The 25037-nt window shown below is 55.7% G+C and overlaps 1 protein-coding gene across 3 annotated transcripts; it reads left to right on the top strand.

Annotated features, from left to right (window-relative positions):
* The first annotated feature begins 5626 nt into the window (after window positions 1-5626).
* On the top strand, window positions 5627-24951 carry PLXNA3 (plexin A3). 3 transcript variants are annotated; one of them, XM_066248957.1, is made up of 34 exons: window positions 5627-5963; window positions 7803-8426; window positions 8776-9315; window positions 9780-9962; window positions 11494-11622; window positions 11693-11793; window positions 12103-12226; window positions 12313-12469; window positions 12555-12654; window positions 12836-12950; window positions 13115-13315; window positions 13429-13525; window positions 13674-13864; window positions 13943-14088; window positions 14158-14278; window positions 14380-14516; window positions 14631-14801; window positions 15065-15158; window positions 15242-15481; window positions 15556-15699; window positions 15778-16012; window positions 16103-16245; window positions 16328-16584; window positions 16680-16746; window positions 16836-16982; window positions 17070-17229; window positions 17370-17473; window positions 17703-17799; window positions 18003-18193; window positions 18346-18515; window positions 18990-19202; window positions 19427-19577; window positions 20613-20722; window positions 24849-24951. In XM_066248957.1, the coding sequence occupies exons 2-33, from the start codon at window positions 7830-7832 to the stop codon at window positions 20706-20708; spliced, it is 5619 nt and encodes a 1872-aa protein (XP_066105054.1). In that variant the 5' UTR covers window positions 5627-5963; window positions 7803-7829; the 3' UTR covers window positions 20709-20722; window positions 24849-24951. The 3 variants fall into 3 exon arrangements, with proteins under 3 accessions (XP_066105054.1, XP_066105055.1, XP_066105053.1); XM_066248958.1 differs by lacking the exon at window positions 24849-24951 and having other exon boundaries at window positions 8038-8426; window positions 20613-21632; XM_066248956.1 differs by lacking the exon at window positions 24849-24951 and having other exon boundaries at window positions 20613-21632.
* The last annotated feature ends 86 nt before the right edge of the window (window positions 24952-25037 follow it).

Genomic DNA, 25037 nt, shown 5'->3' with positions numbered 1-25037 from the left:
GAGAGAGAGAAACAGAGAGAGAGAAGGGGTAGGAGCAGGAAGCATCAACTGTCATATATGCCTTGGCAAGCCCGGGGTTTCGAAAAGGCGACCTCAGTGTTCCAGGTTGATGCTTTATCCACTGTGCCACCACAGGTCAGGCTTCCTTTTTTTTTTTTTTTTTTTTTGTATTTTTCTGAAGCTGGAAACGGGGAGAGACAGTCAGACAGACTCCCGCATGCGCCCGACCGGGATCCACCCGGCACGCCCACCAGGGGCAACGCTCTGCCCACCAGGGGGCGATGCTCTGCCCCTCCGGGTGTCGTTCTATTGTGACCAGAGCCACTCTAGTGCCTGGGGCAGAGGCCAAGGAGCCATCCCCAGTGCCGGGGCCATCTTTGCTCCAATGGAGCCTCGGCTGCGGGAGGGAAGAGAGAGACAGAGAGGAAGGAGGGGGGTGGAGAAGCAAATGGGCACCTCTCCTATGTGCCCTGGCCAGGAATCGAACCCGGGTCCCCCGCATGCCAGGCCGACGCTCTACCGCTGAGCCAACCGGCCAGGGCCCCCCTTTTTTTTTAAGCAAGTGAGCGAGACAGAGAAAGAGAGAGAGACAGAGACAGAGAGAGGGACAGACAGACAGGAAGGGAGAGAGATGAGAAGCATCAATTCTTCGTTGTGGCACCTTAGTTGTTCATTGCTTGTTTTCTCATATGTGCCTTGATGGGGGAGTATGGGGGGGAGCTCCAGCTGAGCCAGTTACCTTGGGCTCAAGCTGGTGAGTCAATTAATTTTAAGAGAGAAAACTGTAGCCTGACCAGGTGGTGATGCAGTGGATAGAGCATCGGCCTGGGATGCAGAAGACCCAGGTTCGAAACCCCAAAGTTGCTGGCTTGAGCGTGGGCTCACCCAGCTAAAGCACAGGGTTGCCAGCTTGAGTGTGGGATCATAGACATGACCCCATGGTTGCTGGCTAGAGCCCAAGGATTGCTGGGTTGAGCCCAAGGTTGCTGGCTCAGCTGGGCAAGGCACATGAGAAACCAATCAATGAACAACTAGGGTGCTGCAACGAAGTATTGATGCTTCTCATCTCTGTTCCTGTCTGTCTCTATCTGTCACTCTCTGTTTCTCTCTCTGTCTCACTAAAAGAGAGACAGAGAGAGAGAGAGAGAGAGAAACCTATAAAACTCTTAGAATAAAACATAGAGGGAAATCTTTGTGATCTTGGATTTAACAATGCTTTCTTAGGTATGACGACTGAAGCACAAGTAACAATAGATAAATAAATAAATTAGACATGATCAAAACTTAAAACATTTGTGCATCCAAGTACACTATCAACTAAGTGAAAGGAGAACACACAGAATGAGAGAAAATATTTGGAAATCATATATATATATATACATATATATACATATTAAGGGATTTCTATACAGAAATCAACAACAAAAAGTCTGATTAAATGATGGGCAAAGAACTTGAATAGACATTTCAGATTTCTTTTTTTTTTTTTTTTTTTTTTTTTTTAATTTTTTTTTTTTATTTATTCATTTTTAGAGAGGGGAGACAGAGAGAGAGAAGGGGGGAGGAGCTGGAAGCATCAACTCCCATATGTGCCTTGACCAGGCAAGCCCAGGGCTTTTGAACCGGCAACCTCAGCATTTCCAGGTTGACGCTTTATCCGCTGCGCCACCACAGGTCAGGCATTTCAGATTTCTTTGAATATAAAGACATGCACTTGCTGTATTGGCCAAGAGTTTGCTTAAAGGCTTTTAATCACTGTAAAAAAAAATAGAAGACTGGATAAAGAAGATGGGGCACATATACACCATGGTATACTACTCAGCTAGAAGAAATGATGACATCGGATCAGTTACAGCAGAATGGTGGGATCTTGATAACATTATGCAGAGTGAAATAAGCGAATCAGAAAAAAACAAGAACTGCAGGATTCCATACATTGGTGGGACATAAAAGCGAGACTAAGAGACATGGACAGGAGTGTGGCGGTTACGGGGGGGGGGGGGGGGGGAAGGAGGGAGAGGGGGAAGGGGAGGGGGAGGGGTACAAAAAAACTGGATAGAGGGTGATGGAGGACGATCTCTCTTTTGGTGATGGGTATACAGCAGAACTGAATGACAAGATAACCTGGAAATGTTTTCTTTGAATATATGTACCCTAATTTATTGATGTCACCCCATTAAAATAAAAATTTATTTATAAAAAAAAAGACATGCAAATGGCTAATAAGCTCATAAAAAGATGCTCAGCAACATTAGTCATCAGGGAAATGCAAATCAAAACTACAAGATACCGTTTGAAACGCACTAGAATGGCTAGAAACAAAATTTGAACCCTCATACACTGTTGGTGAGAATGTGAAATGGTGCAGCTTTTTCTTTTTTTAGCAAAGGGGGCAGAGAGAGGGACAGACAGGGACAGGAAGGGAGAGAGATGAGAAGCATCAATTCTTCGTTGCAGCACTTCAGTTATTCATTTCTTTCTTTCTTTCTTTCTTTCTTTCTTTCTTTCTTTCTTTCTTTCTTTCTTTCTTTCTCTTTCTTTCTTTCTTTCTTTCTTTCTTTCTTTCTTTCTTTCTTTCTTTCTTTCTTTCTTTCTTTCTTTCTTTCTTTTTTTTTTAATTTTTCTGAAGCTGGAAACCGGGAGAGACAGTCAGACAGACTCCCGCATGCGCCCGACCGGGATCCACCTGGCACGCCCACCAGGGGGCGACGCTCTGCCCACCAGGGGGCGATGCTCTGCCCCTCCAGGGTGTCGCTCTGCCGCGACCAGAGCCACTCTAGCGCCTGGGGCAGAGGCCAAGGAGCCATCCCCAGCGCCCAGGCCATCTTTGCTCCAATGGAGCCTTGGCTGCGGGAGGGGAAGAGAGAGACAGAGAGGAAGGAGGGGGGGTGGAGAAGCAGATGGGCGCTTCTTCTATGTGCCCTGGCCAGGAATCGAACCCGGATCCCCCGCACGCTAGGCCGACGCTCTACCGCTGAGCCAACCGGCCAGGGCCTTTCTTTCTTTCTTTCTTTCTTTCTTTCTTTCTTTCTTTCTTTCTTTCTTTCTTTCTTTCTTTCTTTCTTTCTTTCTTTCTTTTTTTTCAGAGACAGAGAGTCAGAGAGAGGGATAGATAGGGACAGACAGACAGGAACAAAGAGAGATGAGAAGCATCAATCATCAGTTTTTCATTAAGACACTTTGCTTTCTCATATGTGCTTTGATCATGGGCCTTCAGCAGACCAAGTAATCCCTTGCTCAAGCCAGCAACCTTGGGTCCAAGCTGGTGAGCTTTGCTCAAACCAGATGAGCCTGCGCTCAAGCTGGCGACCTTGAAGTCTCGAACCTGGGTCCTCTGCATCCCAGTCCAATGCTCTATCCACTGCGTCACCGCCTGGTCAGGCCATTGATTGCTTTCTCATATGTACCTTGACCAGGGGGCTCCAGCTGAGCCAGTGACCCCTTGCTCAAGCCAGTCACCTTGGGTTCAAGCCAGCAACCGTGGGCTTCAAGCCAGCGACCATGGGGTCATGTTAATGATCCCATGATCAAACCAGTGACCCTGCACTCAAGCTGCTGAGCCTGTATTCAAGCCAGATGAGCCTGTGCTCAAGCCAGCGACTTTGGTGTTTTGAAACTGGATCCTCTGCGTCCCAGGTCGATCCTGCTGTCCACTGGGTCACCATCTGGTCAGGCAGTGCAACTACTTTTGAAAGCAGTTTGGCCCTTTCCCTCGAAAATGTGAAGAGTGGAATTATCATGTTACCACTCCTAGGTGGATGGGAAATGAAAATGTGTTCACATAAAAACTTGAACACTGCCTGACCTGTGGTTCTGAGGTCTCAGGTTTGAAACCCTGGGCTTGCCGGGTCAAGGCACATATGAATTGATGCTTCCCGCTCCTCCCACCGCCCTTTCTCTCTCTCTTTCTCTCTCCTTTCTCAAAATCAACAAATAAAATCTTTTTTTTTTTTGTATTTTTCTGAAGCTAGAAACGGGGAGAGACAGTCAGACAGACTCCCGCATGCACCCGACCGGATCCACCCGGCACGCCCACCAGGGGGCGACGCTCTGCCCAGCAGGGGGCGATGCTCTGCCTCTCCAGGGCGTCGCTCTGCCTCTCCAGGGCGTCGCTCTGCCGAGACCAGAGCCACTTTAGCGCCTGGGGCAGAGGCCAAGGAGCCATCCCCAGGGCCCGGGCCATCTTTGCTCCAATGGAGCCTCGGCTGCAGGAGGGGAAGAGAGAGACAGAGAGGAAGGAGAGGGGGAGGGGTGGAGAAGCAGATGGGCGCCTCTCCTGTGTGCCGTGGCCGGGAATCGAACCCAGGACTTCTGCATGCCAGGCCGACGCTCTACCAATGAGCCAACCGGCCAGGGCTTTTTTTTTTTTAAATAAAATCTTAAAAACACACACACACACACATAAAACCTGGAACACTAATGTTCTACCAGCATTATTCACTGTAGCCAAAAGATGAATCCAAATGTCCACTGGTTGATGAATGGATAAATAAATGTGGTATGTCCATGCAATGGAATATTATTAGGCCCTAAACAATAAATGAAGTGTTGATACATGCTAGAACATGGACGAACCTTGAAAACATTATGGTAAGAAAAAAGCTGGACACAAAAGACACATGCATATCATACGAATCAATGTATATGAGAGGTCCAGATCAGGCAAATCCGAGTCAGAAAGTAGATTAGTTGTTGCTGGGGGCTGGATGGAGTCTAGGGAGCGACTGCAAATGTCTATGGTGGTTTCCTTTGGGGAGTGATGAAAATGTTCTAGAATTTGATTGTGGAGGTGGTTGCACAAGTTTGTGAATATACTGTTATTGATGCTACACTTTATTTATTTTGTGTGAGAGAGACAGAGACAGAGAGAGAGAGAGAAACAGAGAGAGAGAGAGAAACAGGGACAGACAGGAAGGGAGAGAGATGAGAACCATTCACTCACAGTTGGGGCACTTTAGTTGTTCATTGATTACTTTCTCATACATGCCTTGATGCGGGGAGGGGCTCCAGTGACCCCTTGCTCATGCCAGCGACCATGGGGTCATAAACCCCGTGCTCAAGCCGGGGCCCCCAGGGTTTCCAACCTGGGTCCTCAGCGTCCCTAGTTGATGCTCTAAACTACTGTACCACCACCGGTCAGGCTGAATGTTACACTTTAAAAGTATGACATATGATAGGTGAATATATCTCTAATCTGTTTTTTAAAAAAAGCCAAGGAATGAAATCCCCCGATTCCTTCCTTGGTCTCTAGCTGGGGAACGGACCAAGTGTAAATGGTGACACCTGGGTATTTGCATATTATTAGTCGCGGGCTCTCCAGCTTATGGACCGTCAAGGGAAGCGTGTCCTAATCAAGGACCTCGAGTTCTTGGCTGGTGTGCACCTGATGGGCAAGGAAGGTGGCGCACCAGCAGCAGGTGCCCTGGTGCGCCTTGGAGCGCCCAGGCGGGGCGGGGCGGGGCCGGCGCGCGCCTGAGCCAGCTCTGCGCGCGCCGCAGGACCGAGGGGTGTGTGCTGTGGGCGCGCGCGGGTCCCAGGGTTGCCCCAGGCAGTGGGTGGGGAGAAGGGGGTAGAGGCGCGCGCTACGGACGCAGCCATTGCGCGAGGGGGAGGTGGTTAGGTCGTTGGGCGGGGATCCTGGTAGCTCATGGGACCCGGGATGCGAGCTGGGCCTGCCCCCACCCCCGATCCCAGAGGGGAGCGGCATCGGCTTATGTGCGCAGCCGCCCGGCCCTCCCTGGGCGCCCCCGCCCGGCGCGGTGGTACGGTCCGGATTTAAAAGGCCCTGGCGGCCGTGGGCCTGCCCAGTGTGTGGGCGGCGGCGGTGGCGGGGTGCGGGGCGCGGGGCGCAGGGCATAGGGCGTGGGACGCGGGACGCGGCAGCGGGGCCGGTGTGGGGCTCGGGGGGCACGTCCACGTGGCTGGGGGGCGGCCGTCGGGAGCCAGCGGCGGCTGAGGGACAGGTAGGTGGCTTCCATTCCCCGTCGCCCGTGGGGAGCCAGGCTACTTGGCGGTTCAGGGCTCTGGCAGGCCGAGAGATCTGTTGGCCTTGAGAGGCTCGGGCACTGCCTCTCCTGCTCCTTGGGCGCTGGCCTAACTAGTCGCCGTGCCCTGCGTCGGCTGGTTTGGCCACTTCGAGCCCATCCCCCCTGCCCAGTGGGTACCCTTTGTGGAGGAGGAGCGGCCTCTCCAAGGACTGCTGTGGTGTCTTCATCCACAAGGGTCTCCATGGGTCGGCCGAGGGGGCAGGGCGAACCTGGAGAGCAGCACGGTGGTGGGGGGCATTGGGGACCTGGCTGCGGCACTGCGAGGGTCTGTCCTCATCCTCGGACACTCTGCTAGGTGGTTGTAGCAGACGGGTGGGTGTGCCTGTGATGCTCCAAGCTCCCACTTACAGGTGGAGGTTGGAATGGGGGCTTGGGATGCAAATCCTGCCTCTCCAGGTTTCCCTCCCAACCTGTCCCAGTCCCCATTCTTAGGCGTCCCTGAGGGGGTGGAGTAGATGAGAGTAGGATGTGGTCTCTCTTCTCTATCACCTTCCTTTCTTCTCTGGCTGTTGTGCATTCGGAGTCCAGGATATGGACCTGACAAAAGATCCCTGGAGAGGTGATCAACCTGCGATGAAACTTTGCAGTTTCAAGCTGGGCCTGCTCCTTGTTCTGGCAAATGCAATTTTTCCTTTCTCTCTTCTGTACCTTTGTGGTTTGGTTCCTGCACCTCCCACCCCAAAGCTGGGTACTTATGTCTCTCTTGGGGCTTGGGCACTGAGAAGGTAGCACTAAGCCCTGCCCTATTGGCTGCCATGACACTGCTCTGCTATCTTTGCCACCTGGGTTTGGCAGGATAGCTGGGTGTGGCCTGGGGGTGAAGACCCAGCCAATCTGGGCACTGTCCTAACAGCCCCCACTTCATTTCCCTGAAGTCTCTCTGTATTTGGGGAGTATGCTCCCCTTCCATAGGGCTCCTTGGGCCCCCTGGCACCTCCCCTTCTCCACTTAACCTCTGGATCTGGAGGGAGAGCTGCACAGGACTGCCTGGGCCATCTGTCTGGCTGTTGCGGAGCAGAGCCTGACTTATGTCTGTGTGTGGTGCCTGGCTGGGGGTTGGGGGGGCAGGCGCGACTTGGCTTTGTGTTGCAGCTGGTAGGCCAGACAGCAGGCTCCTGGACAGCCAGCTGAGGGAGGCCCTCAGGGTGAGAAGGCAGCTGGGCCAGGAGTGGAAATGTGGTGGTGCTGGGGCCAGTCTCAGGACTTGATGCCCCAGACCTCTGTCCCAGGGCTCCTGGTAGCATTGCCACTCTGGTGTGGTGTTCCCCTCATCCCTGGCTTGTGATTGTTCTCTCCCAGCCTTTCCCCTTCCCCCAGCTTGGGCGTGGGGCATCTTTGTGGCTTGGGGTTTGCCTATGGTGGCTCATGTGTGGCTAGCTGCCCTCAGCTCTGGGATCTGGTGTTTGGGTCTCATTCCAGGAGGGCCTCCCGCCCTGCCTTTCCCAGCATCTGGCTCTGCTGCTCCCTTGGGTGTGGCCCAATTGAGGCAAGCCTCCTGGCTCCTATCCAGTGTGGGGAGGGGGAGGTTGGAGGAGGTGGGGGATGATTGATGGCCCCCAAGCCTGCCTGCGCTTATTGCTCACTCATGTGCCTTGATGGAGGCCCTTTGGGCTCTGACTCTGGCGTGGTAGTGAGTAAATGAGTGGCTTCCACTCACTGTGGCATGGAGCTTAGCCTGCTGGGGGTCCTGGGGCAGAAGGGCGCCTGGCAGCCTGGGCCAGGGGCCTCTGACTTGCACTCGCCATCTCTCCTCAGGCTCGTCCCGGGGTACAGCCGCCAGCCATGCCCACTGCCTGCCTTTTCCAGCTACTCCTCCTTGCTATGGGAGGGGCCTTGGGTGACAACAGGCCCTTTACTGCCTTCTCAGTAACAGACACCACACTCACCCACCTGGCTGTGCACCGGGTGACTGGGGAGGTATTTGTGGGTGCAGTGAACCGAGTCTTCAAGCTGGCCCCCAACCTGACCGAGCTACGGGCCCATGTCACAGGGCCTGTTGAAGACAATGCTCGCTGCTACCCACCCCCCAGTATGCGTGTGTGCACCCACCGCCTGGCACCTGTGGACAATGTGAACAAGTTGCTTCTCATAGACTACGCTGCCCGCCGGTTGGTGGCCTGCGGCAGCATCTGGCAAGGCATCTGCCAGTTTCTGCGCTTGGATGACCTCTTCAAGCTGGGCGAGCCCCACCACCGAAAGGAGCACTACCTCTCAGGGGCCCAGGAGCCTGACTCCATGGCCGGTGTCATCGTGGAGCAGGGGCAGGGGCCCAGCAAGCTGTTTGTGGGGACCGCTGTCGATGGCAAGTCTGAGTACTTCCCCACTCTGAGCTCCCGCAAGCTCATCAGCGATGAGGACAGTGCCGACATGTTTAGTCTGGTAGGTGAGCCTGCCTGTCTCTTCACTCTCCTTCCCTTGCCCCTCTCCCCACCCCTATCAAGAGCCAGCACCTGTTTCCCTCTGCCTTCATTTTGTCCTGGCTCCACCTCTGAAAGAGCCCTAGTCGTAGAGGGGACAAGCTTCCGAAGACAGGGCGATAGGCTGAGGCACAGGAAGGGGCTGCTCATCCTGCCTTCTGGTCTGAGCTTCTATGACTGTGTGGGCTGGGGTGGGGGAGGTCATAAAGGAAGCCCTGCGGGGACCATGTTGTGGGGGCTGAGGGACCGGAATTTGGGAGGTTGATGACAGCCATGTCTTGTCCCATGCTCTTTCTCGACCTGCTCTCCAGGTGTACCAGGATGAGTTTGTCTCCTCGCAGATCAAGATTCCCTCAGACACCCTGTCCTTGTACCCCGCCTTTGACATCTACTATATCTATGGCTTTGTGAGTGCCTCCTTCGTGTACTTCCTGACGCTGCAGCTGGACACCCAGCAGACGCTGCTGGACACAGCGGGCGAGAAATTCTTCACGTCCAAGATCGTGCGAATGTGCGCGGGGGACTCAGAGTTCTACTCATACGTGGAGTTTCCCATCGGCTGCTCCTGGCGTGGCGTGGAGTACCGCTTGGTGCAGAGCGCCCACCTGGCCAAGCCTGGCCTGCTGCTGGCTCAGGCCCTTGGCGTGCCGGCTGATGAGGACGTCCTCTTCACCATCTTCTCTCAGGGCCAGAAGAACCGGGCCAGCCCGCCCCGGCAGACGGTCCTCTGTCTCTTTACCCTTAGCACCATCAATGCCCATATCCGGCGCCGCATCCAGTCCTGCTATCGAGGGGAAGGCACACTGGCCCTGCCCTGGCTGCTCAACAAGGAGCTGCCTTGCATCAACACCGTGAGCACAGTGGGCTCTAGCCGGGGAACATCTGCTTCTCCCTCCCTCGTGCTTTCCCTGCATCTGCTGCTTCTCGTTCTCCTCTGGCCTGCCTTCTCACCATCTCTCTTGGCAGGCACTGTTTGCTTGGGGACCACCCCTCCCTTTTCCTGCCCCTCCACCCTTCCCCAGCTTGCTGCTTCTTGCTCCATCTCATGCTTCTCCGTCGCTGAGTCAGCAGCAGTCTCCCAGCCTGTCCCATCTTGCAGGCCTAGGCATCCCTCCTTTCCTGCTCCTGCCTCCTGTCCCTTTTACATCTCCTTCCTCAGCCCCCAATTTTCTGTGGGCTCCAGGGTAAATAGTTGGTTTTAGCTGGTGGGGAACAAGTTCTAGATCCTGCTTCCTTCCTGAACGTGGGGTCTCATGGCCTCGGTCCAGCTGCTTCCCCCAAGCTTTGATTCTCACACGCAATCCTGTTTCACCAGCCCATGCAGATAAATGGAAACTTCTGTGGGCTGGTGTTGAACCAGCCACTGGGTGGCCTGCATGTGATCGAGGGGATGCCCTTGCTGGCTGACAACACCGACGGCATGGCCAGTGTGGCTGCCTATACCTACCACCAGCACTCCGTGGTCTTCATCGGCACTCGCAGTGGCAGTCTGAAGAAGGTAGGCCCCAGCCCCCTTGGTATGTGGAAATTGGGGCCGAGTCTTGAGATATGGGATGAGGGGCGGGGCCAAGAATGTGCAGACAAACCCTGAGGGACCCGGGACAGTACACAGCCCATAGGGGAAGAGGGACTTCCCAGACTGGGCCCCAGGAGCCTGGCTGTGCTTCATGGGCGGCCCCTGCAGTCACCCACCCATGCTAGCAACACTCTTCACTTTGGCCTAAATGGCCAGCTTTCTGTGGCTATGGGGACAGAGACCAGACTTATCTTGGGGCCTCCCTGTCAGGACAACAGGTGGCCGTGGCTCAGCGGTCATTGCTGGATACTTAGTTGAATGAATGTGAATATAACCCCTTTTGCCTTTCTTGTCCGCTCAATGTAGCAGGGCCACAACTGCTTCTGTGCTGGGACTTTGGGTGGCATGAAATGGGGAGATGGGCCCCTGGGAGCTCTGGCGTGTTCTAAAGGGACAGAAGTCAGGACAGCCTCCATGTTCTCATCCTGCCAGCCTGGCAATTGAGGAACTGTCCCCTGGGAGATGGGGGGTGGGGGTGGCTGGGGGAAAGCTTGTGAAGGGAGCCACAGAGGTCTTGGCTGGGTGTGCTTCCCTCCTGGGCCCTTTTTGTCATTTTAACAGCTTTATTGAGTTATAATTCCCATCCTGTACACTTCCCCCACTTAAAGCATACATTCTGGTGGTTTTAGTGAGTTTGCAGAGTTACGCAACCCTCACCACTGTGTCATTCCAGGACATTGACATCGCTCTAAAAACCTCTTTCCCGGCCCTGGCCGGTTGGCTCAGCGGTAGAGCGTCGGCCTGGCGTGCGGGGGACCCGGGTTCGATTCCCGGCCAGGGCACGTAGGAGAAGCGCTCATTTGCTTCTCCACCCCCACCCCCTCCTTCCTCTCTGTCTCTCTCTTCCCCTCCCGCAGCCAAGGCTCCATTGGAGCAAAGATGGCCCGGGCGCTGGGGATGGCTCCTTGGCCTCTGCCCCAGATGCTAGAGTGGCTCTGGTCGTGGCAGAGCGACGCCCCGGAGGGGCAGAGCATCGCCCCCTGGTGGGCAGAGCGTTGCCCCTGGTGGGTGTGCCGGGTGGATCCCGGTCGGGCGCATGCGGGAGTTTGTCTGGCTGTCTCTCCCCGTTTCCAGCTTCAGAAAAATACAAAAAAAATAAATAAAAATTAAAATAAATAAATAAATAAATAAAAAACCTCTTTCCCTTTGGATATCACCCCACTTTCCATCCCCAGGCAGCAGTAATCTCTGTGTCTCTATCTCCTGGGAATGTTTTCTGGGTGGCTGAGTCACCCCTGAGGGCCTCCAGGAGGTGCCATTGAGCCGTCCTTCTCCTGCCCATGAGGATTGTGGGGGCAGGGAAAGGTCGAGTGCTGAGCCCCACCAGGCCATGGCTTCAGCTCAGCTATAACCTGGAGAGTTCCTGGCTGTAGACGAGGACACCTAGGTGATTGGCGTGCTGCTGTGGCTTCGAAGTGGTTTGTCATCCCTCTTCCCTGGTCTTGTGGCCCAGGTACGAGTGGATGGCTCCCAGGATGCCCACCTGTATGAGACAGTGCCTGTGGTGGACGGCAGTCCCATACTCCGAGACCTGCTCTTTAGCCCTGACCACCGGCACATCTACCTCCTGAGTGAGAAGCAGGTGGGCCCGAGGCGGGTGGCGGTGGGGGGCTGTGTGGGGGCTGGGCGGGTGCTGACGAGGTTGTTCCCAGGTGAGCCAGCTCCCAGTGGAGACTTGCGAGCAGTACGTGAGCTGCGCGGCTTGCCTGGGCTCTGGGGACCCTCACTGTGGTTGGTGTGTACTGCAGCACAGGTGAGGGAGGCAGTGTGGGGTGGGCGGTGATGAGGGGCTCAGGCTCTGTTTCTGAGAGGAGCCGCCCAGGCATGTTTTTGACTGGGTAGAGTAGTACCCTGCCCTCGCCCTCGTGGCCTTCCCCCCCTCCCCTTCCACTTCCACCAGCTAATGAGCAGAACATCCACCCCAGCTGACGTCACTTGGACCCCATTGGCTGAGGCACTGTGGGCTGGGTCGGCTGTCCCCTTCCTCCCCAGGTCCCCACTGAGCCCTGGACAGGGCCCTCCCAGGGCAGGTTTGGGATGGGCTCTGGCTGACCCCACACAGATGCTGTCGAGAAGGGGCCTGTCCAGGTGCCTCAGCCCCACATCGCTTTGCTGACGAGCTGAGCAAGTGTGTCCAGGTGCGGGTCCGGCCCAACAACGTGTCAGTGACATCGCCTGGGGTGCAGGTAAGTGGTGTGGTGAGTGGAGGTATGTAGGCCAATGCATGCGTGTGTTGAGGGGTACACCCTGCTGAGTCCTCTGCCTTCTCCAGCTGACTGTGGCCATGCGCAATGTGCCAGACCTCAGTGCAGGCGTGAGTTGTGCCTTCGAAGAGGTGACGGAGAATGAGGCCATCCTGCTGCCCTCTGGGGAGTTGCGCTGCCCCTCACCCTCTCTCCAGGAGCTCCGGGCTCTCACCAGAGGGCATGGTCAGTGGCCGGGGCTGCTGGGGCTGCTGGGGATAGGGCCACTCTGTCTGTGGCTGGCTTGTAACCACCCTCGGGCTTGCTGCAGGCGCCACTCGCACTGTGCTGCTGCAGCTGCTCTCCAAGGAGACCGGTGTGAGGTTTGCTGGGGCCGACTTTGTCTTTTACAACTGCAGTGTCCTCCAGTCGTGAGTACTGGCCCTTCCTGACCTCTGTCCCCATGTTACTTCATCCCTTGCTGCATTGTGCAGGCCTCGGATGGGCGCCGGCGCCTTCTTTCTTCAGTTCCCCGTGTGTCCCATAGGAGGGGTTGGTGCGGGGCAGGCCTGGTTTTCTCTTGTTTCTGAAGCTGTCCCTCCCACCCCTCAGGTGCATGTCCTGCGTTGGCAGCCCTTACCCCTGCCACTGGTGTAAGTACCGCCACATGTGTACCAGCCACCCCCATGAGTGCTCCTTCCAGGAGGGCAGGGTCCACAGCCCTGAGGTGAGGCGGGTTCCGTGCGCGTAAAGGCTGGTCTCTGTGGGCTGGCCTCTGGATTTTCTGCCTTTGATTTCATTGGTTTCCTTGAGCCTCCTCAATGTGGGGCTGGCCCAGCTGGCCCAGGATGACAGCAGTTGGTGTGTGGCTGACAAGTGTTTTCCTCCCAGGGCTGCCCTGAGATCCTGCCTAGTGGAGACCTCCTGATTCCGGTTGGAGTCATGCAGCCCCTGACCCTGCGGGCCAAGAACCTGCCACAGCCGCAGTCAGGCCAGAAGAACTATGAGTGCGTGGTCCGGGTCCAGGGGCGGCAACAGCGGGTGCCTGCCGTGCGTTTCAACAGCAGCAGCGTACAGTGCCAGAACGCCTCGGTGAGGCTCCCCTGACCCACGTCCTCCGGGTCTGTGCCCAGCTCACTGGCCTGGAGCCTCCGGTGGCTGTGGCAGAGGACCGTCTGAGGGGTCATGTGGTCCCTCTCCCCCAGTACTCCTATGAAGGTGATGAGTATGGTGACATCGAGCTGGACTTCTCTGTGGTCTGGGATGGCGATTTTCCCATCGACAAGCCTGCCACCTTCCGAGGTGAGGGGCAAGATGGAGCCGAGGAATTTGCCTCCTGGGGCAGAGTTGGCACAGCTGGGGTCATGTCTAACAGGGGAACCCTCTGTCAGGGCCGTCGGTGGTCCTGGCTCCCCACAGCTGCCCCCAGCAGTACCCTCTGTGCCCACAGCTCTCCTGTATAAGTGCTGGGCACAGCGACCCAGCTGCGGCCTTTGCCTCAAGGCTGACCCCCGCTTCAACTGTGGCTGGTGCATCTCGGAGCATAGGTGCCAGCTGCGGGCCCACTGTCCGGCCCCCAAGACCAACTGGATGCACCCGAGCCAGAAGGGCACCCGTTGCAGCCACCCCCGCATTGCCCAGGTTAGCCTCCCATACCTTCCATCTACCAGGCACCTAGGAGTCTGGGCTCACTCTCTCACCTCTTGTCTTGCTCTGCAGATCCATCCACACATGGGGCCCAAGGAGGGAGGCACTCGAGTCACCATCGTGGGTGAGAACTTGGGCCTCACCTACCGAGAGGTGGGCCTTCGGGTGGCTGGGGTGCGCTGCAACTCCATCCCTGCTGAGTACATCAGTGCCGAGAGGTGAGTGTGGGCTTTGTGGGCACCCAGGCTGGTGCACCAAGTTTGGCCCTGACCTTCTCTGATCCCTAGGATCGTGTGTGAGATGGAGGAGTCGCTGGTGCCCAGCCCACCTCCGGGGCCCGTGGAGCTCTGTGTAGGGGACTGTTCTGCTGATTTCCGCACGCAGTCAGAGCAGCTCTACAGCTTTGTGGTGTGTGAGCTGCCTACCCCCTCCCATGCCCACCCGTTCTGAGACGTGCACCCCTGTACTGGGCTGCCGCCTCCCTCTTCTGAGGGCTGCTTCTCCCACAGACCCCAGCGTTTGACCATGTGAGTCCCAGTCGGGGCCCAGCTTCTGGGGGCACGAGGCTCACCATCTCTGGAAGCTCTCTAGATGCTGGCAGCAGGGTCACAGTGATCATGAGAGATGGCGAGTGCCAGTTAGTGAGGTAGGTAGAGCCTAGCCAGTCTTGGGATGGGCATTTAGGTAGGGATCGCAGGGGTGGGGCTGGGCCAATGAGGCTCTTGGGCCACCTGCTGAAAGCATCCACTTGTTGACGTAGGAGAGATGCCGAAGCGATCGTGTGTATCTCACCCCTTTCCACCCTGGGCCCAAGTCAGGCCCCCATCACCCTGGCCATTGACCGTGCCAACATCTCCAGCCCCAGAGTTCTCTACACCTACACCCAGGACCCCACTGTCACTCGCCTTGAGCCCACCTGGAGTATCATCAAGTAAGTCCCTAGGGAGAATTGGTCCCCAACCTCCTGGGACCTTACCTGGTGACTGGGCCCTGGGGCATCAAATTATACTTGCTCTAAACCTGAGCCATTATTGCCAGAGGGGACAGGGTCCTCCTGACCACAGAGCACCTGGCACCTGTCCAGTGACCTGAGGCACGGGCGGCCCCAGGCTCCCACTGCAGCCTTGATAGCTCTCCAGGGCTGGGCTGGATATACTGGGGGACAGAGCCTGAGGTCCCTCCCATTGTCCCCAGCGGAAGCACTGCCATCACTGTAAGTGGGACTCACCTGCTGACAGTCCAAGAGCCCCGGGTACGGGCCAAGTATCGAGGCATCGAGACCACCAATGTGAGTGCCAGCCCCCCTCGCCTTGCCCCTGACCTTGCTGTGCATGATCTCATGTGCTGGGCTGCCCACCCTTGTCCACACAGACGTGCCAGGTTATCAACGATACTGCTATGCTGTGTAAGGCTCCTGGTATCTTCCTGGGGCGGCCCCAGCCGCGGGCCCAGGGCGAGCACCCTGATGAGTTTGGCTTCCTGCTGGACCACGTTCAGACAGCCCGCTCCCTCAACCGGTCATCCTTCACCTACTACCCCGACCCCAGCTTTGAGCCGCTTGGGCCCTCTGGCGTCCTGGATGTGAAACCTGGCTCCCACGTAGTGTTGAAGGTGCCCGTGGGGTGCAGGGGCTGGGAGGGACAAGGAGGTGGGGAGCCCTGGCTGACTGTACCCTCCACATACAGGGAAAGAATCTGATCCCTGCAGCAGCTGGCAGCTCCCGCCTCAACTACACTGTGCTGATCGGGGGCCAGCCATGTGCACTCACCGTCTCGGACACGCAACTCCTGTGTGACTCTCCCAGCCAGACCGGCCGGCAGCCTGTCATGGTGGGTGGGAGTGGGGAGGCCAACGAGGGAGTGTGGGGTTGGGTGTGGGGGTCAGCTCATGGTGAGCCTATCCCGTAGGTGCTGGTGGGCGGCCTGGAGTTCTGGCTGGGAACCCTACACATCACGGCTGAGCGGGCACTGACCCTGCCAGCCATGGTGGGGCTGGCGGCAGGGGCTGGGTTCTTGCTGCTGGCCATCACCGCTGTGCTGGTCGCCTACAAGCGCAAGACTCAGGATGCAGACCGCACACTCAAGCGACTCCAGCTCCAAATGGACAATTTGGAGTCCCGCGTGGCTCTGGAATGCAAGGAAGGTGCCTGGGGTGGGGGTGCAGTGCAGGGTGAGTGGGCTGGGGTGCCTCCCTCTCCTTGTTCTGCTCACTCTTCCTCCCTGCCCCTCCCAGCCTTTGCTGAGCTGCAGACAGACATCAACGAGCTGACGAACCATATGGACGTGGTGCAGATTCCTTTCCTAGACTACCGGACCTATGCTGTGCGTGTGCTCTTCCCGGGCATCGAGGCCCACCCTGTGCTCAAGGAGCTGGATGTGAGCCCCTTGCCTTGCTTGCCTATTCCCGGCCATCCCCAGGACCACTGCCCTACCCTCTGACACTCCCTATCCCTCACAGACCCCCCCTAATGTCGAGAAGGCTCTGCGCCTCTTTGGGCAGCTGCTACATAGCCGTGCCTTCGTGCTCACCTTCATTCACACGCTCGAGGCCCAGAGCAGCTTCTCCATGCGGGACCGTGGCACCGTGGCTTCGCTCACCATGGTGGCTCTGCAGAGCCGCCTCGATTACGCCACGGGGTTACTCAAGCAACTGTTGGCAGACCTCATAGAGAAAAACCTGGAGAGCAAGAACCACCCAAAGCTGTTACTGCGCAGGTACTGTCCTAACCCCAGCTCTACCCTCTGCCAGCCTGGGCCCTGAATGGTTCTACCCTTGCCAGGCCAGGGCCCCAGTAGCCTTTTTGCCCTAGGACGGAGTCAGTGGCTGAAAAGATGCTTACCAACTGGTTCACGTTCCTGCTACATAAATTCCTGAAGGTGAGCGTGGCAGGTGGCCCTCAGGAAAGGGGATGTGGGGAAGTAGCTCTCAGGCAGGCAGCAAGCCATGTGCCTGGTTTCGGCTGCAGGAGTGTGCTGGAGAGCCGCTTTTTCTGCTCTACTGCGCCATCAAGCAGCAGATGGAGAAGGGCCCCATCGATGCCATCACGGGCGAGGCCCGCTACTCCCTGAGTGAGGATAAGCTCATTCGGCAGCAGATTGACTACAAGACACTGGTGAATGGGGGAGTCTGATGGGCAGGGCTTTGGACATGGTGGGGAAGCCTAGCCTAGGACCCACCCTATGGTTCTCCTTGCTCGCAGACCCTGTACTGTGTGTGCCCGGAGAGTGAGGGCAGTGCTCAGGTCCCAGTGAAGGTTCTCAACTGTGACAGCATCACCCAGGCCAAAGACAAGCTGCTGGATGCTATGTACAAGGGCATCCCGTATTCCCAGCGTCCCAAAGCTGAGGACATGGACCTAGGTGAGGCCTCCATTCTCTCTTCCTGGCCACGTTACCTTAGCTGGCTCTCACGCTCCCCACCTGGATTCTGTCCTCTGAGTGGAGTGGGCCCAGGGTCTCGGTTACTGAGTAGGACCTCAAGGGCTGTCTGTGGCCCACAGAGTGGCGCCAGGGCCGCATGGCCCGCATCATTCTCCAGGATGAGGATGTCACCACCAAGATCGAGTGTGATTGGAAGAGGGTCAACTCACTGGCCCACTACCAGGTGAGGAGCCGGGGTGGGGGCTCACTCACCCCCAGGGCCACCTGCTCTAATGACACAAGAGCAGGGGCCCCGGTTCCTTTCTTCTTTGACCCCTCTGCTCACAGGCCCTCTTCAGAGAGCCTCGGGAGCTATTCTGCATGCACACTGCAGGGTCTGGGTTGGTGGTGGCTCGGGCCTCTAGTCTTCTTGGCCTCTGGCACTGCCCCCTCTCTGTCTCTGGGGTCTCCAGGTGACAGATGGTTCCTTGGTGGCACTGATGCCCAAACAAGTGTCCGCCTATAACATGGCCAACTCCTTCACCTTCACCCGCTCCCTCAGCCGCTACGGTAGGTGTCCTCAGTATGATGGCCTCTGCTGGCTGTGTGCCCTTTGCAGTTGTGACAGCCATCATAGGGAGCCCCTGTGGGCCAGCAAGAGCAGACAGGCCCCCCTCAGCCTGCTGGGCTCCTAGGACAGAGTGGGGCAAGAGCCCTAGCAATGGCTGGTGTGGCCCCACTGGCCTAAGGGGCAAACTGGTCCTCTGCCCCAGAGAGCTTGCTCCGCACGGCCAGCAGCCCCGATAGCCTCCGCTCTCGGGCACCCATGATCACACCCGACCAGGAGACAGGCACCAAGCTGTGGCACCTGGTGAAGAACCATGACCACGCCGACCACCGCGAGGGAGACCGTGGCAGCAAGATGGTCTCAGAAATCTACCTGACACGGCTGTTGGCCACCAAGGTGTGGGCCTGCCCCATGCCATCCTGTCTGAGGGGTGCTGGCCCTGCAGGGAAGCCCTGCTCATTGCCAGGCCTCTGTCCTCTGTCTGCCCTGCTGTGGGAATATCCTGACCTGGCTCCCTCACAGCTTATATTTTTGCTGGGCCCCCACAGGGCACGCTGCAGAAGTTTGTGGATGATCTCTTTGAGACTGTGTTCAGCACGGCGCACCGGGGCTCCGCCCTGCCCTTGGCTATCAAGTACATGTTCGACTTCCTAGACGAGCAGGCTGACCAGCACCAGATCAGTGACCCTGACGTACGCCACACCTGGAAGAGCAACTGGTACTGCCTTGTGCCTGGATGCTGCTTGTCTCTCTAGGGATGGGTGGTCAGAAGAGGCTGGTGGCTTTACCAAGATTTAGGGATCACAGAGTCAGGGCAACTGATGGGGTCATTCAGGCAGGAGATGACTAGCGTTTATGGTGCTGCCAAGCAAAAAGGGCACGTGAGAACAATTTGGTGTTGGGCTCTATAGGGCATTTGGCTGATTGGTAGTGGGGCCACTGCCCAGAGGTGGCCCTTAGTCCTCAGGGTCGTGCATAGGGCAGAGATGCTGGAAGCTTGGCCCAGGTGGTAGCTCTTTCCTCTTATATTTCTGACAGAAATTTAAAGAAAAAGATTTTAACCCTAAATGTCTCTCTCCTGCTTTTCTGGGCAAGACGTGGGCTGGCCAGACAGGAACCATGGAGGGGAACAGTGATGGGAGGGTGCTCGTGGGGAGACTAGGGAACTGCGCGTGTGTGTCCCTCTGTCCAGCCTGCCCCTGCGCTTCTGGGTGAATGTGATCAAGAATCCGCAGTTTGTGTTCGACATCCACAAGAGCAGCATCACGGACGCCTGCTTGTCAGTGGTAGCCCAGACCTTCATGGACTCCTGCTCCACATCTGAGCACCGCCTGGGCAAGGACTCACCCTCCAATAAGCTGCTCTATGCCAAGGACATCCCGAACTACAAGAGTTGGGTGGAGAGGTGGGCCCTACCCTCTGGCCCCATGTTGGGGGGGAGGAGAGCCAGGGGAAGCTTGCCATGTGTCTAGGGCCCTCACCTGTGGGCTGAGGGAGGCAGGAGTTGCCTGGCTTTGGGCTGGATTTTCTGAGGTGGGCTAACCACAGGAAAAATATCCAGAGGCAGCCAAGGCAGGGACTTTGGCTTTTGTGCCACCTGCCCGTGTGACCTACTCAGGGTCCCAACAGGTACTACCGGGACATTGCAAAGATGGCATCCATCAGTGACCAGGACATGGATGCCTACCTGGTGGAGCAGTCCCGCCTCCATGCCAGCGACTTCAGTGTCCTAAGTGCACTCAGTGAACTCTACTTCTATGTCACCAAGTACCACCAGGAGGTGTGTGCTTCTCCCACTGTGACAAAGGCAGGGGGCTTGGTGGGAGGCAAGGAGAGCCACAAGGAAGTAGAGGGGACAGAGGGGATAGGGAGCCCATCTTTTAGATTGCTCATGATCACTCCCCCAGGCAGGCTGTTAGACCTGCACAGGTGACACTCTCCTCAGTGCTGGGATTTGAGGGAGCCAGAAGAGAAGCCACTGGTTAGAATGCAAAGTTCTGGTTGGGCAAAATTTGAGGACCAGGAGCATGGAGAGGGACAGGCTGAGGGAGGTGGGGCCGGAAGGTGGGCATGGACAGCCCTTTGTAGGGCCTGTGGGATTTGTGACTAGAGGTGGCAGTAGGCAAGGGACATAGAAGGGTGAACTTTAGAATGTATTCTCAGCTGGAGATATAAATTTGTGAGCCAGGACATGGCCCTGAGAGCCCTGGGACTGGGTGGGCTCAGCAAGGGCAGTGAGAGGGGCTCTCGAGAGAGAGAGAGAGGCGGCCCAAGCACTGAGCCCTGGGGCCCTGGACACTCAGAGGTGGCAGAGGAGAAGGGGAGCAGGCAGTGGGGACAGGCGAGGGCGTATCCAGCAGGTGGGATGGACCCCCGAAGTACAGAGCTGATCCTGGAATATATCTGAGGAACCCCACCATGGGGGTCAGGAAGAAGGAGTGATCACTGTCAGGTGCTGCTGATGGTCAAGGGAGAGGGGACCCAAGAATGCTGACTGGGTTTGGTGACAAGATCATGGAGAGCTGACAAAAGGTTTTGGGGGGAGGATTTAGGAGAAGATGGGAAGGGAGAAAGTGGGGACAGCAAGTCCAGACCACTCTTAGGAGGGTTGTGCTCTGGCTGAGGAGAAGTTCTGCAGATGGAGGAGGGTTTGGTGTTGAAAAGATGGAGGGTATGTTCACAGGGGAGAGGCTGAAGCTCTTCCCAGGTGCCTAAGGCCCCAGGGGAAGAGCTTAAGACCTCTAGGGGAGGAGGCTTTGCCCAGGAGGAGTGGGCCCCTCCTTTTGAGCCCAGTTCTGGGGCCTTCTTCCCCCAGGTGCTCACTGCTCTGGATAGAGACATCTCTTGTCGGAAGCATAAATTGCGTCAGAAGCTGGAACAGATCATCAGCCTCATGTCCAGCAACAGCTAAGGGTGGCAAAACCGGTGAGGAGGGGCTTCTCAGGCCTGGGCCGTCGTCCTGTTGAGGGGTGGGGGCTCATGCATGGGTTTCAGAACTGAGCCCAGCATTGGGTGGCACAGGCGAAGTCACCGGGCCAGTATGCCCCTGGCACACCTGGGCCCCTTCATTAGTGCCTTGCTTTGGGCCCTGCAGGCGGGGAGGGGGTGACAGGACCAAGCCCTCCACCCCAGCAGCAGCAATACCCCCAGTCTCCTGCCCTTGTGCCCAAGTGTGATAGCCCCTGCCCTCCTTGCTATTTATACCCCCAATTACCTATTTATTTAATTTATCTCCACCTCCTCGTCTCTATTTGTAAATACCCCTGAGATGTTGTCAACCTCATTTACCTCTCCTTGCGTTGTGCTGACTCCCTTGTGACACTGTTAGCCCTGGCCTAGCTTCTGGCACCTCTGCCTCGCCATAGCTGGCCCCCCCTATTCCGAGAAGGGGGCCTCAGCACCAGCAGCACTTGGGGTGGAGTGATGCAGCCGAAGCTGCCCTCAGACTGTGGCTGTGCCAATAGGTCCCCTGCAGTTGGGCCACAGTGTCCCCTTCCAAACTCGGGAGTTGGACTGTACATTCTCACAGGGCCCTGTTCTCTGCAAGCGCCTGGAGAACTGTAACTAGATGTATTCCAGGGCCTGACCTGGGCCTGGGGGCTCCGGAACTCTTTCTCTTGTACCTACTGCCAAACTTCCTCAGTGTTGTCTGCACTTGCCTTGGCCCCCTCATCAGCTGCCCTGCCCTGCGCTGGCCATGAGGGGCCAGGGCGGCGGTGCCTTACTCCTTTGTTCTGCCTCTTCTGAGGAATCCAGCCCCATCTCACAGTCCCAGAAACCCAATTCTCTCCTCTTTTGTTGCATGAGTTTTCCTTTGTTCATGTAATTTTTTTCCTAATTAAATGTTGGGAAAATGGAGTCAACGTGTGGCTTTTCCCTTGGGACAGGTGGGTGGTCAGTGAACACAGGAAGCAAGTAGGGAAACTCTTGGACTCCAAGTGAGCTGGGCTCCCTTTATGGGAGGAAGGGTAACACATTGCAGGGTTCCTGTGGATTTAAGGAGGTTCAGGGTCATGTCTAATTTATCAGCATGGCTCTACTTTCCAGAATCTCCCTTCACCCCACCTCTGCTGCCCCCAGCCTGGTCCAAGTGCCCTTGTCTCTTGCCTGGATACCTGTCTATCCCAGCTGCCCTGCCTGCCCTCAGCCTATTTTCAGTGTGGTAGGCACTAGGATCCTATTAAGAGATAAGGTGGATCTTGTCCTGCTCAGTTCAGATCCCGCGAGTGGCTTTATTGCACCCAAACTCCTCAATATCTGACAACTCATTACTGTTCCAGTTGTATCTCCTTCATGATACACCTGCCTATCTAGCTCTTAGCCACACACACACACACACACACACACACACACACACACACCTGTTATAGTAATACAGGTGGGGAGAGAGGGGGATGCAACTTTAAATAGAAGGACCAGGAATGATATTTGAATGTGCCAAGTGGATTCTTCTGGCAGGAGAGAGTTCCAAATAGGAAAAAAAAAAACAGTGCAAAGGCCCTGAGGCAGGAGTGGGCCTCATGTGTTTCAGAAAGGGGAGGAGGCAAACAATGTGGCTGGATCAGAGTGAGCAAGATAGAGAGGGGAGTGGAGGAGATCAGAGAAGAAAGGGGCCAGAACACAGTGGGCTTTTGTAGGCCTCTGTAAGGGCTTTGGCTGTGCCTCTGAGTGAAAGGGGAGCCCAGAGTACGTTTGGAACAGAGGCATTCCGTGACCTGACCTAGGTGTTAAAGCTGCCAGCAGTTTCAGCAGTCCATCCATGGGGGCCAAGATGGTAGACTTTGGTAGTGGTTAAATGACCGTATGTTTTTTGCCAAAAGTCCTAGACCAGAACACCTAAAAATGAGGAAGTTTATAGTATGGGAATTAGACCTCACTAAACCTGATTTCAAACACAAGCAAACAGAAAGATGGTAAAAGGGTAAAGAGAAAGCTGCATGATCCAGACTCAAGCCCAGACAAAGGGAAGTTGCAAGATGAGAGCTGTGAAGGCAGGTGGCCTGGAGAGAACCAGATAGGAAGAGGAAATAACATAGAAAAATGATTATGAAAACCACCATTGTGGCCTTAGAGCCAGCCACCATGAAGGATTAACTCCACCTACAAAAGGACCAACAGCATTCAAGACTCACATAGAACAGGTGGGTAAATATAACCCTCAAGAAACACTCCTAAGCAAGGAGCTCAGGTGGCCTGGAAGTTAGTACCACTGAGCCCACTTTCCTCAAAGACATCACAACAATTCGGGAATCTGAGTACAGCTACCTAATCCATAGACAAAACAGGCGACAAAGAAATATGACCCAAGTGAATCAACAAGAGAAATCCCCAGAAAAAGAATGAAATGAGCCTGATCAGGCAGTGGCACAGTGGATAGACCATTGGACTGGAACACGGAGGACCCAGGTTCGAAACCCTGAGGTCTCTAGCTTGAGTGTGGGCTCATCTGGTTTCAGCAAGGCTCACCAGCTTGAGCCCAAGGTTGCTGGCATGAGCAAGGGGTCACTAGGTCTGCTGTAGCCCCCCGGTTAAGGCACATACGAGAAAGCAATCAATGAACAACTAAGGTACTGCAACAAAGAACTGATTCTTCTCATCTCCCATCCTGTCTGTCCCTATCTGTCCCTTTATCTCTCTGTCTCTGTCACAGACACACAAAAAGAATTAAATGAAATGGAAGCAACCAAACTAACAGATGCAGAATTTAAAATAATGGTTATTAGAATGCTCAAGTATCTTAGAGTAAGAATGGATGATCTCAGAACTTAAACAAAGGGATAGTAAGCACTAAAGAGGACATTGGGCCCTGGCCAGTTGACTCAGTAGATGGAGCATTGGCCTGGCAATTGGATGTCCCAAGTTCAATTCCTGGTCAGGGCACACGAGAAGCAACTATCTGCTTATTTCCCCCTTCTCTCCCTCTTCCCCATCTCTCCTTTGTTCTCTTCCACAGCCAGTTGCTCACTTGGTTTGAGCACGGGCCCTGGATAAGTCGGTTTGTCTGAGCATCAGCCTCAGGTGCTGAGGATAGTTCAGTTAATTTGAGCATTGGCCACAGGTGGGGTCACTGGATGGGTCCCAGTCATGGCACATGTGGCAGTCTGTCTTGACTATCTCCCCTCTTCTCACTTAAAAACAAACAAAAAATCAGGACATTGAATCTGACCAGGCGGTGGCGCAGTGGATAGAGCATTGGACTGGGATGCAGATGACCCAGGTTTGAAACTCCTAGGTTGCCAGCTTGAGCACGGGCTCACCAGATTGAGTGTGGGGTCACTAGCTTAAGCATGGGATCATAGACATGACCCCATGCTCGCTGGCTTGAGCCCAAAGGTTGCTGGCTTGAAACCCAAGGTTGCTGGCTTGAGCCCAAGGTCACTGGCTTTAGCAAGGGGTCACTCACTTTGCTGTAGCCCCCTGGTCAAGGCACATGAGGAAGCAATCAATGAACAGTGAAGGTGCCACAACAAAGAATTGATGCTTCTCATCTCCCTTCCTGTCTGTTCCTATCTGTCCCTCTCTCTGACTCTCTCTCTGTGAAAAATAGAAATAAAAAAGGATATTGAAACAAACAAAATAAACAAGTGAAGTCTGAAATGAAGACTACACAACGAATCAACAGCAAGTTGGATGAAGCAGAGGATCGAATCAGCAATTTAGAGGACAAGAAATATGTAAGCGGCCCTGGCCGGTTGGCTCAGCGGTAGAGCGTCGGCCTAGCGTGCGGAGGACCCGGGTTCGATTCCCGGCCAGGGCACATAGGAGAAGCGCCCATTTGCTTCTCCACCCCTCCGCCGCGCTTTCCTCTCTGTCTTTCTCTTCCCCTCCTGCAGCCAAGGCTCCATTGGAGCAAAGATGGCCCGGGCGCTGGGGATGGCTCTGTGGCCTCTGCCTCAGGCGCTAGAGTGGCTCTGGTTGCAACATGGTGACGCCCAGGATGGGCAGAGCATCGCCCCCTGGTGGGCAGAGTGTCGCCCCATGGTGGGTGTGCCGGGTGGATCCCGGTCGGGCGTATACGGGAGTCTGTCTGACTGTCTCTCCCTGTTTCCAGCTTCAGAAAAATGAAGAAAAAAAAGAAAAAAAAAAGAAATATGTAAGCACAGAAGCAGAGCAGCAAAAAGAAGAGGATCAAAAAGGCTAAGATCTCTAAGAGACCTGGGACAACAAGTGAAACAACATCTGCACCATAGAGGTTCCTGAAGGAGAAGAATAAGGGACAGAGAACTTGTTTGAATAAATC

Source organism: Saccopteryx bilineata, chromosome X (genome assembly GCF_036850765.1).
Source record: "Saccopteryx bilineata isolate mSacBil1 chromosome X, mSacBil1_pri_phased_curated, whole genome shotgun sequence".
NCBI lineage: Eukaryota > Metazoa > Chordata > Mammalia > Chiroptera > Emballonuridae > Saccopteryx > Saccopteryx bilineata.
The sequence above is the reverse complement of the archived record's forward strand: the minus strand, read 5'-3'. Positions and strand labels throughout refer to the sequence as shown.

Coding starts and splice junctions, on each gene's coding strand:
- PLXNA3 (XM_066248957.1), top strand. CDS start 7,830: ATGCCCACTGCCTGCCTTTTCCAGCTACTCCTCCTTGCTATGGGAGGG. Junction 12,470..12,554: donor GGCTCTCACCAGAGGGCATG/GTCAGTGGCCGG, acceptor GGCTTGCTGCAG/GCGCCACTCGCACTGTGCTG. Junction 17,800..18,002: donor CCGCTCCCTCAGCCGCTACG/GTAGGTGTCCTC, acceptor CCTCTGCCCCAG/AGAGCTTGCTCCGCACGGCC.